The sequence below is a fragment of the Prunus avium genome, chromosome 1 (assembly GCF_965620075.1).
Source record: "Prunus avium chromosome 1, drPruAviu1.hap1.1, whole genome shotgun sequence".
In the NCBI taxonomy this organism is placed as follows: Eukaryota; Viridiplantae; Streptophyta; class Magnoliopsida; order Rosales; family Rosaceae; genus Prunus; species Prunus avium.
Genome location: NC_142284.1, coordinates 55,276,336 through 55,294,285, shown reverse-complemented (window position 1 = coordinate 55,294,285; position 17,950 = coordinate 55,276,336). Strand labels below are relative to the sequence as shown.

The following is a 17,950-nucleotide window of genomic DNA, read 5'->3' as shown; positions in this document are numbered from 1 at the left end:
AAGTAACTTGGCCTTAAAGAAAAAACCCCAAGAAAAAAAGGAAACCGCCAAGGGCCAAATCATTATCTCAACTAAAAGGAATCCTGAAGGGATTTGGAAACCAATTAGAAGCAGGGTAGGACTTGGAAACTCTATATATATATGTGCTTAGCCTCAGCCTTTCCATTCACACCAAAATCCCTTGCAATTACACATAGCTTTGCCTTTGCTTTTGCTTTCTCTTCTCCTATGGCTTCCATCAAGTTTTCAATCTGTTTTCTTCTTCTTGTTTTCTCTTCAAGTCTCTTATTTGTTATTAGTACCAGTCAAGCTGTCGAGCAAACACACCAACCCAAACCGTCAGCCGTACTCTCTGACAAGGGCTATCATGCCATGTCACTAACCCTAGACACCATTCTTGAGGCCGTGATCATGCCAGCAATACAATCCCTAAACCACACCAACACCACTTTTACCCTCTTTTGTCCTCGAGACCAAGCTTTCTTCAACTCCAAGTATCCACAGCCTCCGTTGACACTCCTTAAGTATCACATTGTGCCATTCAAGTTCGACAGAGATACAATAGAGGCATATGTTGGTCATGGTTCCGATGTTCGCACTCTTTTGCCCGGTCATCCTCTTGTTGTTACTTCTTTACCAACTCGCATGAGTGCATCACACGCTTCTATTAACCGAGTCAAAATCACTGAATGGAATGTCTACAACAACGGACGACTCATTGTTCATGGGGTTGAGGACTTCTTCGATCCGGCTTTCCAAACCCTATTGTATCCACACTACGACGTCACCATTGTGACAAAGGTTCTGTCTCATGGATTTTCTTGGCACAGAGAGGTGATAGCATATTGGTTTCTTTTGCAAGCTCTTGCAGCTACTGTGCTCATTCTCGTATATACCTTTTGTGACAAGGACGATGTTCAATATATTGTAGCTAGCTAGGTTCTTGGTCATGTAAGCATATAATTGATTGATTAATTCATTGGTTCTTTTCTTTATTTTTGTTTTTCTTCTTTATTCGTGGAAGAGTACTGTAACGCGTACATTAATTGGATCTCCTTTCCATACGGAAAGAAAATTCTTTATATATATAACCAGATCATCTTTCATGCAAACGTTATGGCATTTATTTCCTTTAACTAAGATTGTAACCTCTTGGGTTGAACAATTATAACCTCTAGACATTTTGTTTTATGACCATGGTGATGAGGAAGAGTTAAAAAAATGTGTTAGGGGCATGTGAAAAAATAGGTCAGAATTAGGACATGTAAAATTACTGAACTTTTCTGCTCACTTTTAAGAAAACTAGTCTAGGCAAATCTTGAGGGTCTAGAAAGTGAAAACAAGAATAGATTACAGAGATGGCAACTGCCAGTACCTCATAGTGCTTCATAATCTGGCAGTTGAGCAAAACAAAACCCATCAGTAATTGAAACCCCATTATGGTTTGCCACATCCACAAAATCAGTTTGAACAGTACAAACAAATATAAGGTTAACGGACTAATCACACCCGTCAAACATTGAAGCCACCTTCGATAACACAACCGAAATCATTATAAGATGGCCATCATGAACTTGACATACAAAAGCAACAAAACTGCGGTTGGGAAATTGGCCAATGGATTAATCAAGGAGCAGGCATCAGAAGCACTCCCAGAAGCGCTCCCAGCAGGGCCACCTATAGGGGCCAATCCTGGAAGCATGCTGGTTGTTGAAGGTACCAATGAAGACGACTTGGGTGTCCCTGTGCCCCCGGCGCCATCTGACTGGGGAGCAGGTGAGGGTGCAAAGGTTGTATCCCGGATTGCCGAAGTAGGTGGGGCTATAAGTGGTGGAAATTTCTGTGCCCCTGCATTGCATTTCAAAGTACATTTCTTGAGTTACAAATTAATCACAACAAAATTCCTAGCTCCATGAAGCTTTTTTTTCAGCTAAAGAAATCACTCTTCTGTCCCTAATATGAACCTCCGTCATGACCTTATTTTAAATAGAAAGTAATACACAATCAGCTTACACACTTTAAAAACAACTATAAATAAACCAGTCCATAATTTGAAATGGCACTTAACAGTACTATAGAGAAAAGAATCAAAAGCATGCACCAAATATTCACAAAGAAACAGGGTAAAAAGCTTCGTTCTGTTTAAGAAAGTACGAGAACCAATTCCAAATAGACACGTTCATATTTCTTGGGAAATCCATAAACCTAAATTGCAAGTTATATCTATATTAATGTGCCTTCTAATCAGCCAAGCATAATCTATCATCATACCTGGGCAGCGGGGTTGGAGAGATGTAGACAACCTGCAGAGTAGGAAGGAATCAGTTTAACATGAAAACATAAGTCAATACATTTCGGAATGACAATATTAAGACTGCAAAGTACAATCAGAAAGGATAACCATACGTTGTGATTATGCTGCCGTTCACAAAACCACCATAGTTACAAGACGTGACATTGCAACCACCACCACTCTGCTGAACTGTAACATTCCCGACCATGAGGTTACTGTTTCTACATTGCATGCTCGAACATGAAACTGCTAATGAAGCAGGCTGGCAGTACAAACTGTAGAAAGAAAAACACAATTAAGTGATTAACACTAGATCAACAGAGAAGTTGGAGAGCATATAGATGTGAAAGTAACTCAATTACTTGAGATTCCCAGGCCCACAACTGCATTGCAAGCAGTGACTTGCTGTAATGGCATAGCTCCCATTGGGCACGATTAAGCCGTAATCTGCAGCATATCTCGGGAAGTTTGATGCACAAGCTGCAATTGTGAGGAACAAAATCCAGACGAACAAGACATGAGTTCACCATAACCACCCAAAAGGAAAAATTCAAAAATTCATAATACGGTTATTGGTTTGAACTTCGAATTAATCAAAACCCATTAACATACACAAACTCCCCGATTAGTGCAACAATTGTAATCAAACCATGAAGCACAAATACCGCCAAATTAGAACCGAACAATTATAAAATTACAAAAACACAAAGTACCCACAAACTGCAGCATCATAATCAACTCAACATACCAAAATTCAACAAGATCTAATTCAGAAAACCACTTTAAAACTACGTTTCAATATCAAACACTTGATAAAATGAGCAAAAACAGAAATTACCAGGCAATGGGATTGCAAGTATATCACCAGCTTTAATGGCCGTACTTCCCATGGCATTAACATTCATCAAATCAGTAAGGGTGGTCGAGTACCTAGCCGCAATCCAAGCCAAAGTGTCCACCGGGGTCACCACATACGACAAGTAGATAGCAGGCAACGAATTATCAGTCCCATTGAAGCAAGTACAGGGCAGAGGCACCACAAGGGTCTGCCCCACATCCAGAACCGAAGGGTCCGAAATGGAATTGGCCTCCCGAATCTGGTCTGCAGATACCAAACCCGAATATATCGAATCGGCGATGGAGGCTAACGTATCGGAAGGCCGGGTCTTGTAGTGGGTCGAGACCGATTTGCGAATTCCATCGACGCAGGAACAGACGATTGGGATTTTGAGGAAGAGCTGGGAAGGGAGAATGTGGTTTTCGACGTCAGGGTACGAAATGTCGATGGCATTGGCGGTGAGAAGAGCAATTGGGTCGATTTGGAAGAGCGAGGCCACCTCGGAGACCTTGAGCTCGGTGTAGACGGTGTAGCCGAGCAAGGCGTTGCACGAGTCTGAGTTCGCGCAGGGCTCGATTGTGGACTTGGAGGTCACGAGCAGAGCCACATTGGTGAAGACTAGAAGAGAAAGGAAGATGTGGGTTTTGTGGAAAGGTTTTTTATTCACCATTTTTGGGCTTTATCTCTCTCAATAGAGCAAAAGAGAAAAAAGGGTTTAGCAGTGGTTTAAGAATGAAGCCTCGACTCGCAGAAAGAAGCGTTTTTTTTGCTTCGAGGTCTTTCTTTCTGGGTTTCGCTTAGCTTTTTTATACTTAGAAGAACAAATGGAAAGATGGGTCTTCAATGGCGGAAGCCGGACACCAAAATGCTGCGTTTAAATTGGTTAGAACCTGAAATTTTTAAGGATATTCAAGTCTGGGTTTAGGGTTTTTTGATTTCTCTGAAGCTCAGAGAAAGAGAGAGAGAGAGAGAGAGAGAGAGAGAGATGGAGAAGGGAAAGTTGTTTTCAAAGAGGCAAAGAAAGCTGACAGATAGAGAAGAAGACAATTGTTTTGTATTAAGCATAGAGTGAAGTGTACAGACACAAGTCAGATTCTTGAGCTGGGAGCCTGGGACATAACTTTCTGCTGGACCAATTTGTCCTCGTCAAACCTACTATTTTTCTCCATTTTTCTGCCTTTTGCAAAGTAATGTTGCCAATCGAGACGACGTCGTTCCCGTCAAAGGACTTGTCGTTCGTTTACCATCCTTGCCCCTGCTGTTGTCCACTACTGCAATATTCCCGCCACTTTTGGACTGTAGTATTCGGGGTCTTTTGGTAATTCCAGCTTCCCTTGTTGAGATTTATTCACATCCAAGTGGACCCCACTATCCTGTATTATGGAGTTGTTATCCCGTGCTTTTCAGACATGAGTGAAAGAATTTCTGGTTTTCTTTTCTTGCTGGTCTGGACTTGGAATGGTATATTATGTAGGCGCACTTTTGTTACGTGTAAAACACGGTTTCACGTGATTGGATCGGATAGTTTCTTTCATATTCTGCCTGTTTGTGAGTCGCGTGTCCATCAATGGTTGATATCTGGATCGGATAACCGACCCGATATAAAATGGGTCGTGGGCCTTGAGCCTGCTTGTGGGGACTCAATAAAAGATGAAAGCCCTGAAGCTGACACTGGGGCCTGAGCCTGATGTGTGTTTTTATTTATGGAATCGTCAATGAAAGCATCAATACAATTTGAAATTAATTTACCCAAAAAAGAAAAATAGATTTTGAAATTTCAAATCTACATAGTTTGGTTAAGTATAAAATGTTTCATCATATCTAACAATTTTTTGTAGCTGCTATATATGTGGTGCAATGTTAGTAGTTTTTGCTTATTATCATTGGAGTGGCAATCTCACAACTTATAAATTCATGCAATAAAATATTAATGTTAGAATACTCTATTTTAAAAATAAAAAAGTAGAGTATTCGAGTTTGAGTGAACATTCTGTGAATCGTCTTTTTGCACAAATATATATATATATATATAAACAATAGCCGTCTTTAAAAATTAATCTATATCTATATATATAAAGTAAAAGACATAGAATGGTAAAACATTCAAAATATCATAAAATGCTCTTGGTTAATGCAAACATTCATAAATTATTAATTAAATGAGGATAATATGGTAAATTCACACTTTTTCATATTTTAAAAACAAAAATTTTAAAAAAAATTCAAATAATGAATCTTATTTTTATGGACTACAACTACCCATTATCTTTTTTAATTCTAAAATAAAATAAATTTTTTTATAAAAAAAAAACCTCTCACAAACGCGGAAACGCATGCGCACGCGGAAATTTATAGCATTACGGTGAATAAATGTTGAAAGTTTAGGGTTTATGGTGCAAATATATATATATATATATATATATATATATATATATAGAGAGAGAGAGAGAGAGAGCTTCATTGAGGGATCCTTATTTGGGGGACACTCTTGTAGGGCCCACTTCGCATTGTATTTCACTAATCCAAACCGTCTATGTTTCTACAAAAAATTACTTGAATCCGATATCATTTGACCACTCAATTGTGTTATATAAATTTTAATACTTTCTTGAAGCACCGTGTTCCTTGATTTTGTATGATACAATTGGAAGTCGAAACAGTATCCAATTTGTCTAATTTTTTGTAAGGATAATCTATGAATGTAGACTTAAAAAATAGATAGTTTGGATCATTGGAAAAAAATTCGTAGGATACCCTAAAGGATGTCCCTCGAATACCCTCAATAAAAATGGAATATATATATATATATATATACTTAGAATGAAGTCCTTGTAAATAGGCAAAGCTAGGTGCTCTTATTTTATGACGGTAGAGAAGATTGCTTCCATTACGAACTAGAAAGACACTATTAATATAAAAAGTACGCAATTTTGAAATATCATACCAAAAGAAAATGCATCTTTGAACATTTGAAACGGGGTACAATTTGAATAAACTACAAATAATTATGGAAATAATAAATATCAATATTCATTGCCAATAATTGAAAATGGTTCATATAAGTCTCTTACTAATTTAGAAAAAATAACAATTCACATATTATATATTATTAAATAATGATTTGTTCCAGCAATCTTCTAATTGGATCAATTGAAAACGAGTTATGTAGTGGCCAAAGTACATTTTGAAACCTAATGGCAAGAATAACAAAATTTTACAGTGTAATGGCTCCCAACTATACATTAAGTGCATCTAGATTTAGATAAAAATACTACATGACTTGACCTTAATCTAAAGGTCACTACTTCTTTATCCACACAAAAAAGGTCACTACTTAGAAATTAAAAGTCATATTCTACTATAGATTATTACAAACATAGTTTAGATTAGATTAATTAATATAATCTAAAAAAAGAAAGATATTATAAGTGTTTTTTTTTTTAGTACAAACGATAGTATAAATTAGAAGGGAAGGGGGAGGGGGCTTCTCAAACACACACATTGCCACGGTGCCATGGAGGTTCGAACAATAGACTATTAGTTTGTAAATTAATACCCTTTTTCACTGGATTAGACTTATTGACAAAGATATTCGAACTTTAGTTCAAGGAGGCCCGTTCATTATCATGGTCAACTTACCTAATTAGCATAGGCAATAACCACAATCTTTTTACTGTTTAATGAGAATTAATTACCAACCATTTAATTCGATATAAAAAAAATGTAACAACAATTTAATGTGTAATTTGAATGAAATTAAATATAAAAAATCTAAGCGTGATAACCCAAATCCCTCCTCTAAAGGCGGGAACAACCTCCTTTTTCCCTCCATAATTTTTTGTTTTGTTTTTGCCTTTTCTTTTTTCCCTCACTGTAAGATCACGTTTCCGTTACACACATAAACTCTTACCAGTCTTCTCCAAAATCCCTAAAAACCCCCCACAAAACCCCAATTCACCCACCATCCCAAATTCCCAATCCACTCCAATTCCATGGACAATTCAGCTCAGAACGCCCCGCCTTCGACGCCGACACGGCGAGTCGTTCGCCGGAGATTGGTTCAGTCCACATTGTTCCCTCTCAAACCCCTACAACAGCTCGAGGAAGACGGCGATCTGAAGGCCGAGAGAGGTAATGGTGAAGACGATGACGGCGAGGACGAGGATTTCTGTGGGAGTCAAAGCAAGAGGAAGAGAAAGGCAAAGGCAAAGAAAACGCCTCCAATTAAAGCTCCTAAGAAGGTGAATTATGTGCAATTTTTGGTTCTTGTTGAGCTTTATTCTGATTCGTATGGTACATTATTTGCCTTGCTTGATTGAGTTTGAGGTTAATAGTTCTTTTAATGAATCAAATTGTTGGTGTTATTGTTTTTAATTTTAGAACGGTAAGCGTTCGGCGAATAGTACACCGAAGAAGAATGCAACTGAGGTAGAGAGTGAAACTGTAGCTCCAGTAATAATCCCTGATTTGAGGTTGGAGGCTAGATTGAAAGCCGAGGTCAGTCATTCTGTTTTATTTCTTTTTATTTGTTTTTAATGGGTCTTTTTTCTAGTACTATTTAGTCTTCTTAACTGCTCTGTTGTTTCAGCCAGTTACGATTTATCATGCTCTTTCTGATTAAATTTTCTCCATTAAACTCAAATCAGCATCAAACCCCAACTATTCTTTAAATTTATAATCTTTGTTATTTTAGTGGTTGGATTGTACCATTGTAAATTGGGTTTATTTGCTATGCCTGTGACCCAAAAAAAAGCACTTATTAGCTCCTTTTTTGTGCCAGCTTTGGCGTTTGGTTTGTCGCTCTAAGTTTCTTCCTTTTTATGTTTGATCAGGAAACTTCACGGATATTTTCAGGGAAGCAAATACATCCATTTTTCTCATATTGTAAAGCAAGCAAGAAAAATCGGGAGGCAATTGAAGTTGATGGTGATTCAAGCTTCATTGGAAGTAAGGATAAAGAGAATACTTGTGGCCCAATTCACGTGTTTGAAAGGACTCAGGTACGGTTCTTTTGGATTATCCATGTCCACATTGTATAACAATATGGAGTAGATATGGCATTAGCTGTTCTTGGGTTTTATTGTTTGTACCTATCTTTCTCACCTAAGATGAATCTTAAAATTCTGCTATGCAGGATGATGTTGTGTTCCTTGATTGGAGAAACTGGACATTTTGTGAGGAACCCTTTATGAAAAGTAGTACTGATCTGGAATATATGCCCTCTTCAATTTTTGAAGGCTCTGTTGAGTGCTTAAAATTTGACCAGCTTCCCACCGTTTTCCAACCCTGCAAAGCATCAACTTTTCAGAACACGGTATCTTTAGATCAGTGTCTCATTGAACAAGAAAGTGCTCATGAAACATCAAAAACAGTCCCTGACTTCTTAGTTCACGGGCAAGTGATGTGCTATCAGCACTTACAGGAAGCAGATCACTCAAAGGAAGAGGAGGTACATTTTTCACCACCTATCTGAATAACATTAATTAAGGAACTCTATTCCAATTCAATTTTCTCTTACTTTTGTCAGGATAATGAGGTCGTTAAACTTGGCTTGCTTTCTGAACATAGTGCTTACATGAATACGTCAGATATTGAGCAGCAGAGTATTCTTGAGGAAAGGTTGAAGGTTTCCTATGTGAATTGTCTTGGAATTTCTATTATGAATTAGAATTTTGTAGTAATTGTTTAAATCAAAATGTTATATAATTAAATAAAGGTTTCTTCCTCACTATACTTGGGATACTTTTAGTTCACCAATATCTTTATGCTCCGTTGTCTCAAGTTGCACCTGCTCAGTTAGAGGCAATGCGAATATCAATTCAAAACCTGTGCGTTAGTTTGAGATTAACCTATCTATATATGTTGCAATCTTGTTCACTTTATTGGTTCATTAAATTTCAGGGTAATGTCAAACTATTCCAGTTGTAGTAATCAGCCTAAGGATTGCTTATGGACATACAAATACCGTCCAATGAAGGCTAGGGATGTAAGAAATTTGGGACCCATATATTCTTTATGGACATACAAGTCCCGTTCACTTTAAAGTTTCTACTGTCAGACTTCTTTTTTTCTTCCTAAATGTAGATAAGAAAATGCCTTTGTCCCTTCGATTTCCCATTATCACTCTGATTCTGATCTTCTAATGACATGATCCTGCAGGTATGTGGTAACGATGAATCTGTGAATTTTTTGAGTGAGTGGCTTCGTCTTTGGTACAAAAGAGATTTTCGAGCCAGTGAAGATCCCACTGGTAGTGGTAACTGTGACAGGGAATATAATGACTATAGATGTTCTCAAAGTGACTCTGATTTAGAAAGCGAAAATGAAGAGGCTAGCATGAAGAAAAATAATGTTCTCCTAGTTACAGGGCCAATTGGGGTATATACAAATTTATATTATCCAATTGATCCACTTGAAATTTGTGACCTAATTCTTGTTTCTATTCATGATTTTTTGCCACTGAATATCCAAATGCATCATTATGGGGCCTTTAATTAATTCATCTTTTCTTGTGTCTGAACTGATATTATCTTTGCGGATAATCCTTCTAGTAATATTGTTTTGGGGGCTAGCATCTTCATTCTGGATCCTAGTTTCATCTTTACCCTCAACATTTGCCATGAGGTGGCTTTGCTACCATCACAAAACTCATTAAGCATACAAAAAAGACAAATTCTATGTTGATGCTTTTTGGTTAAATTTTTGTGGGTAAAGTGTATGTTTCTCATCTTGCAGAGTGGAAAGTCTGCAGCTATCTATGCTTGTGCACAAGAGCAAGGGTTTAAGGTTTTGGAGGTAAAGAAATTTAAATATGCTTGTTGCTGAAGATAATGCAGTTCTCCATTATTAAACTATTATTGATTTTTCATATCCTGGCATGTATTTAACTGTTAAATGGACCAAGATTTTGTTGTGATAATTTATCATAATCATGCTGATTAAAAGAGAAAGAGAGAAAGTTGTGGTGTGGTATCCATAGTACTAATAAGAGATAAACAATAGCATATTGTCAAGTCAGCCTAAAGTACTCTTCATCTAATCTGCTGACCACCTTGTTATATACTTAAGGTTTCATTGGTTCTTACCGCTTTCTAGATGCCACTTTCATGTTTGACCATGGAATGCCAGTTTGTGGTTAGCCAGTCCCAAAATTAAGTGTAAGATTTACATCTAATTGTAAAGATTGGATCATTGGATGAGTTATGACTACAATTTGGGATTTTGAGAGAAGACGTCCTTAATGGTGTCATAATAAACTAACCATCTTTATATCTAGAAATATATCAAGATGGCTGTCAGTCGGATGTAAGAAAATGTGACAACGATGCTTGTGGTTAGGTCATTTTTCGATGAAGTAAAAGTTTACTGTTCAGACAAAAAAAAAAGGTTTTGTGTCCCATCCAAATAATGAAATTAACCTCCTGGCTGATGTATGTCGAACTTGAGGCAATTTCCAAAATGTTTCATCCTGCCATCACAAGACATTTTCTTCTTTTTCTGTTTTGGTTAATACATGCAGTTGAACTTGACAGTATATTTTCATAATCCTATTGATAACTCATCCTTCCGCCTTCTCTAATGACTTGTGTTTAAGACACTATCTGTTTTGTATTTTGATAGTTTTGACACTATATTTGATTTTCTGATATGTTGTCTTACCAGCTCAGTGCATCAGAGTGTCGGAATGGAGCTCTTGTGAAACAGAGGTTCGGAGAGGCTTTGAAATCTCGCCGTCTTAGAAGGTTTGCCTGTTTATGTTTAGAAGTGCTTGTTTACTTATTTTTCCTTTTCGTTTTGCACGTTTGTTAGCTGGATGATTGCCTTTTATTGAAGCATGTACTTCCTTGATTTCCATGTTTCTTATGTCCAAGGAAGTTTATTAGTCCCAGAACCATTAAGATCATTCCTTGATGTTTATATTCTAAAGCCTTGATTGCCCTCAACTTTCTGAGAGTGTTATAACTAAGAAATAAATGCTTGTCTGGTTGTCCTTCATAAATCCTACAGAAAAGCTTACTTTCCAAATTCCAACTCCAAAGCTGCTAATGCCCAGAAGTGAAAATTTATCTACTGCATCTGCATGATTATTCATCAACCAAAATAGGAGTGGCAAAATTCACCGCTTTGTTGTCTTTAGTGGTGATCACAATGTCCATTGGTTTTTTGCCACTGAGATTGATATATTTGTTTGAAGATCCTTACATAGAGTTCTTACTAATTTTTCCCTTCATAACTGATTTTTTAGAGTGAGTCTATTGACAAAGGCATTGCGTTTTGATAGTTTGATTTGTGAAATAGGACTTTTGCTTGGAGGAGACTCTTAACAAGTTAGAAATTTTCTGTTGGAAGTAGTGACGATGATTGTACTCTTTCTTTTTCCTTTGAAAACATTCTGTTTGGTTTGAGGGCATTTACGATGTCTTATCAGTGGTTGGGCTTTCTTATTTCCTAAATTAGCTTCTTGTATGTTCTGGAAATTCTTTGTTATGTTGCATATTTAATGAATGTATCTCTTCAGAGTATATTTGATATATTTAGTCAGAATGAAAAATATGTTTTAATAAGAGATTGCCTGCCATTGTGAACTTTTGCTTGTAAATCATGTTGATAGTTGGCCTTCATCATTATTTGTTGATGATGATTTGAAAAATATTAATTAATAATTTTCTTTCTTTCAGATCAGTGGCAAATCCTATGGGCTCACAGAACAAACATATTGTGAAATCTCTGTTTGTTGAGGCTAATGGTATGACAGACCAGGAGTTTAATGATGAGGTCGTTGAATTGATACCCATATCAGATGAAGATTCTCATGATGCTACTGAAACCTCTGTAAAATCTGACTATAAGGAGGATCAGAGCAAAGTTAAACATCTTATACTTTTTGAGGATGTAGACATCACTTTTCTTGAAGATCGTGGTTTTGTAGCAGCAATTCAGCAGATAGCTAAAACAGCCAAGGGGCCTATAATATTGACCAGCAATAGTAAGAGGGTTTACTGGTTGAAATAGTTGCACTCCTTGAAATTTTTTTTTTTTGAAATGTAAGGGGGCTTATTATAATTGTGGTAATTCTAGGTCAAAATCCGGTCCTGCCAGACAATTTTGACAGACTACAAGTGCATTTCATGTTGCCATCGTCAAGGGCGCTGCATTCCCATGCATATATGGTATGTGCTTCATTTGCTGGATCAACTTTCCCATTGTGGAACTCTTGAAATCTATATGTTTTTAAACTCATTCTGTTATTGTTCTACAGGTTTGTGCTGCGGAGAGAGCCAACATACAACCTTATTTACTTGAGCGACTTATTGAGTGTTGTCGGGGAGATATACGAAAAATTATTATGCATCTTCAGTTCTGGTGCCAGGGTAGAGGTTTTAGAAAAGGTTAGACATGCATTGTTACTTGTAGGTAGATCTATATATTTCAAACTATTCTGTTAAGATTTGGTGGAATTCTGTGAACAGCCATGCAAATTTTAGGCGTATGAATTAACTTGTGTAGTACTTGACATAAGTTGTTTATTATACAGATGACATCTACATAGAAGAATGAGACAAGATAATAAGGTTAGGAGGAAAAAGAGGATCCACCTGTTATGGGCTGACCACATCTAGTTTTCAAGAACTAAATCATTGTATTACATTACTGTCTAGAAGTCTTAGAGAAACTAGTTCTACTAGTAACTTCACAGTCCTTCCCTTAGTTAAGGATAGACAAGTTCTAGATTTGGTTTTATCGTAAAGAAAGTGATCGAGGAGTATCCAATAAGGAAAAAGGAGGGGGTGGATTTTAAGAATGACTGAAAAAAATCTTATGACCATGGTGAATGGTGTTTCCTTGATCATGATTTGAAAAGGGATAAAGATTTTGGATTAATGGGGGTTCAAGAACAATTAACGTTTTCAGTAATATTTAATGGGGGGTATGAGGGAGATTTCAGGAAAAATATAATGCACCTGTTATGGTCTGACCACCTCTAATTTATTTAGAAGCAAACTTATGAAACGTGAATGTACGTTAGTTTTACCATTTATTCAAGACAATAGACGTTTCCTTGAGTAAATTTCTCTATTTAGAATATAAGTTGGACACTTGAATTTGCTACATACACATGATTCTTCCCATTTATTATTTTGGCCAATAGAATTTTCTTTCTTGAGAGTTTTCATATAGAAAGGAAAAACAATCATAGATTTACTATGCAGATACAAAAATGGAAGAGATGTATGGGTCCCTGCTGTTCGATATTGAGGCTGGCCATCTGATGCTGCCAAAAATATTACCCTGGGATATACCTTCTCAGTTATCTGATTTAGTAGAGAGAGAGATAACCAAGGCATTATCCATGATGGAAGAAAGTTCAAGCTCAATGAAGGTAGTTGAAGAAAAACTTGACAATACAGAAGTGCAATACAGTTTCAACATGCCTTGCAATGAGATGGAAAGTATAGAGGCCAAGAAGGTAGCAATGCTGAGCAGGAATGGCTCTGTTCATGACTCCAGTGAATATAAAGCTCAAACTGATGATGCTTCTCAGTTTCCCAACGATTCAGGTGCCCCATTTTCCTTCTGTCGGCGATATGTTCGGAAAATGCATGATGTTGTAATGTCCTCTGATTCTGAAGACGAGTTTATCAACAATGGATATCCTAAAGTTACAGATAAAGATACTAACAACGAAGTCCTTGGAGTTAATCCCTCATCTGAGGAGCTACGTTGTTCTGGAGTGGCTAATATAGATGAAGGACATTGCCAATGTTCAGAAACTGCAGACAAAATGCACATAAGTGAGATGTGCAACTCAATTGATATATCTTGTGTGCCAGAATCAACTTATGTTCCTGAAACTGAAATGGATAATGGAACAGAGTTATCTTCTCACACAGTAACTTCTGACCGTGTTGCCAACACCATAAAAGAAATATTTTCATGTGAGGAATTTCATGTTGAAGGAAATAATCTTGATAAATTGGACTTAGGATTACACAGGAATTTTGATACGTGGGGAAATAATTGTGCTGCAATTGCAGAATCTTCTCATCAGGAGTTGGAAGATTTTCAGAATGAACATACGGAGACTGTTGCAGGAGCTTATCAGGTGATGGATGAGTGTAGCCGTATGGATTTTATTAAGTGCTCCAACTTTGCACTGGGGCAAAAATCCTCAGTGGTGACTGATTTTGTACAAGATTCATGGGACAAACTTCGTGGCTCTCGCAGTGATCTAAGGCAGTATATTGCATTAGAACAACAAGATGCTTGTCAGATTGTTATGCTTGCCTATAGAATGAGCAATTTGATCTCAGAAACTGATGTATTGTTCTCTAGATGCCAATCACTAATAAGTGTAAGTGTCAATACTTTTTGGTTGGATATTTAATCATTTGTATTATGCATCTTTAGGTCATGATGGCAATTAATTGTTTGTGCAGGATTCTTTGGAACCATCAATGATCCCTTTGGAGGAGTCAGATGCATCCAGCTGGTATGATGAGCAATTACGGCTGGCATCCACAATTGCACAGCATGGGTTTTGCTTCTATGCAAAAGGCATTTCTTCTGTAGAATCAAAAGAAGGTTGTGTGAGGGTGGATTTAGCCTCGGAGATGTTGGCTAACACAGCTAGTATGACGGCATTAGGTAAATTAATTGGGCAGGGTATGAGAACAAGTAAGACTTCATATGCTGGACGAAATTCAGAGAGGACCCTGCCAAATGTGACGAGGTATTTGGCTCAACTTCCTTGCTGTTGATAACTGTATGAAAACCATTATACATTCATAATGCCGTTTCGAAATGCTTTTACTAGTCATCCTCTTGAATTGTTTTGAAATTCATAGCTTCAAACTTTCCGTTTGTTCATTTCCTTATCAATATTACCTATGTTAAAAGGGCTTCTTCTTTTATCTCCATTTCTATTGAAGAGAAGAAGAGATGAAAGAAATTAAGTCAAGTTTCTTGACCGTTTTCTCTATACGTATCGTAGTACTTCTCAAGTACGTTATACATAGATGCACCTAGTCTCTACAATACCATCCATAGATTGTTCAAACCAAAACCTCAGTATCAAATGAAGCATTTATTGTAAACATTTGTCTTATAACACATTTAAAGATACATTTGGCATGCCAGATAAACTGATACCCATTTACTCCTGGTGTTTGCAATGCAGTGAAATCAAGTCAGGTGTATTTGATATAGTTCAGTCCATTGTACCTTCAAGAATGTACTCGACGTTGAAAGGTGGTGCATTCCATGAGTATCTTTCTTCGCTGCGCCACATTTCAAGATCAGAAGCTTCTCGTTTAGCACAAGGCTTTGAGAAGACCACCAGAAGGAGGAGGTATGAACTTTCGACGTCCAATTGGCTTCCTTGCAGCCTTTCAAATAAAGATTGTCAATTCCCTTGCAGAAGTTAATATAATTGCATGATTTTCTGATGCAGGAGGAGGGTTGCTCCACACTACTTAAGTAGTAGTGCACTGATGTTGGCTCCTGAACATATCTCGTTGCTTGATCAGCATGATGTTTTCGGGAAAGCCTCGTCAATCAATTGATTGGATTCTGCATCCCTATTCAGATAGAAACTTTAGATTAAGGAAAACTAACATAGTAACTTACTGGTTCAATCAAGATGCAGTCGTTGGCTCAATAAGGCTGCTCCAGAAAAACCTGGTAAAGCATCATCCTGTGGACGCTTGAATTCATGATGGTGCCATTCACTTGACTGGACTTTTAACCACTGATATTTACTTTTGACCTATTTCAACATCAGCATGCATTACCTTACAAGACAGGTAAGAGCTCCTGGGTAAATTCCTTCGACTTGGAATATGATTCCTTCCCATCATTGTAAAGCTTTTTGTGATTATTTTAAGTTGATTGTATTCAATACAAAGATATATTTAATTGAAAAGGCAATACCAAAATATTGATCAAAGGTTGAATATCGAGTAATACTACACACACCAACTCTTATCTCAACTCTTCCGGGACATGAGTTGGAGCAAAATGGGTGTCCATAAATTTATGTGGGAAATTTTATATAAAATTACCCAAGTTCATATTTGGTTCTCTCTTGAGTTAGTGTGACCTATGGATTGATAAGCGTTATTATTAGCATTAAGGAGATAGATATATTTTCATCTAAGCACATTAATGGGAATATGGGATGCTGTTCATACAGTGACAATTATTACACAAGGAACCTGCAACTGAAAGATGTGGGGAAGGGGCAGGAATCGAACTTAAAAGCTTCCTCTTACGAAATTACCCAAGTGCATGTGCGTTGGACCAATTAGTCAGGGCAGTTTCTTCATGGTTGCAAATGAGTATAATCTTCGTTTTCGTACATTATAGCACTTTAGACTATTAATCATGTGCAATATCGCAAATTCTGAATTAAACGAGTAATTCTTAGTCGCATATTCATTACTTTTCTTCCTCTAATTTACTTAGCAACGAGTTGAATGAAATAGAAAGAGAATGAAAGGTAAAACCCAATGCCAATTTACATAAACAAAAACCCCAACATGCATCAACCTAGAAGCTGAAAACATATTTATAGCCCCCCAGAAGTGAACCCACCATGGAGGATAGGTTCTAAATTACCCCAAACCCTACCGGGGGAGAAGTTCTTGTGTGCGTCTGTTGTATATGGCAAGTCGGTAACACACTCAAAAAACAAAAACCATTATAGGCCGGATTGGACCAAAATAAAATAATAAATAAAAATCCTGCGATTTTGTGCGTGTGTGATCGTACGGGTGACCTAAAGTTTCTGTTACCGGGCTACTCAAAAATCAGCCGCAGCAGTGAAAACCCAAAAAGAATGTTAGATTAATCTAAAAAAGTAGTAAGTAAAAAACAAAGTTAATAAGGACATGGGGACACCCCCCCGCAGGAGATTACGTTATGTGTTATTATTATTAAACACGACTTCACGAGATGCAATGCAAGGAGGGAGGCCGCTGCTGAATGCTAATTCGTCTCTATTCTAAACCTTTGCAGAACACTCACTCTCTTCTTTTTTTAAATTTTTATAAATTTTGGGTTTTGGCTCTTTTACAGTTTTACTTGTTAACGTACCTTCTTTTTTTGTTTTTAATCTTTTACCATGCAGCCCAAGTTCCCATGAATCATGACCTGGGTAGCGTGCCTGGCTTCAACTATGAAAATTTATATACACAACAAACACATAAAGTTAGTGAAACCAACCACACATCTATCAAGTATCAATAAAATTATTTCCGAAATCATTTTTAGGCCTTCTCCTGTGAGCCCTTATAACTTTTAAGTAGGTTCCATTTATATTAGAAATGTGTTAGTTACTCGTAGATTAGATTAAATTGCTCATAACAACCTACGATCACGCCACAAAATGTAACTATAAGAGGATATACATGTTTCTTTTTCTCTATAACACTCATTATTTGATCAACTCACGTGACCAGTGTATGTATATTTTTACCTCGTGATTAGTATTATTCTTTATACTAACAAGAAAAAAATGGAAATAATTTGAAAAAAGCATTTTAATAAAAAAGAAGAAGAAAAAAAATGGATGAGGGTAAATAGTAGAAGCTTGTTACCTCTCTCCCCCCGTTATGTTGTGGAGAGGTTTTCCCTCTCAACTTTTGTTGGGTTTTGTCTGCTCCTTGCTTTTGCAAGATTTTGTTTCTTCCCTTTTTCTCAAGGGCTTATATCCCAGTCTTTTGGGACTGGTTTTTGGATGATCTTGCTTGATCTACTGCTTCTGTGGTAGATTTCGTGTAGATCTCTCTGTATTTGAGGTGGAGCTGTTGAATTTGGTG

General features: G+C 37.0%; 2 protein-coding genes across 2 annotated transcripts; one reads left to right on the top strand and one right to left on the bottom strand.

Moving 5' to 3' along the window:
- Positions 1-1,267: 1,267 nt before the first annotated feature.
- LYM3 (Peptidoglycan-binding LysM domain-containing protein) lies at positions 1,268-4,205 on the bottom strand. The gene is made up of 5 exons (XM_021950932.2): positions 3,132-4,205; positions 2,656-2,773; positions 2,407-2,568; positions 2,272-2,303; positions 1,268-1,848 (listed from the first exon to the last, which is right to left on the bottom strand). The coding sequence occupies exons 1-5, from the start codon at positions 3,799-3,801 to the stop codon at positions 1,553-1,555; spliced, it is 1,278 nt and encodes a 425-aa protein (XP_021806624.1). The 5' UTR covers positions 3,802-4,205; the 3' UTR covers positions 1,268-1,552.
- A 2,780-nt stretch (positions 4,206-6,985) lies between these two features.
- Positions 6,986-16,077, top strand: LOC110750591 (P-loop containing nucleoside triphosphate hydrolases superfamily protein). Its single transcript, XM_088247124.1, has 16 exons — positions 6,986-7,372; positions 7,512-7,628; positions 7,964-8,131; positions 8,266-8,580; positions 8,659-8,750; positions 9,033-9,117; positions 9,291-9,509; positions 9,867-9,926; positions 10,794-10,873; positions 11,810-12,117; positions 12,210-12,301; positions 12,391-12,520; positions 13,343-14,484; positions 14,570-14,862; positions 15,310-15,480; positions 15,583-16,077. Exons 1-16 carry the CDS (start codon positions 7,124-7,126, stop codon positions 15,692-15,694), a joined length of 3,633 nt encoding a protein of 1,210 aa, XP_088103250.1. The 5' UTR covers positions 6,986-7,123; the 3' UTR covers positions 15,695-16,077.
- Positions 16,078-17,950: the final 1,873 nt, after the last annotated feature.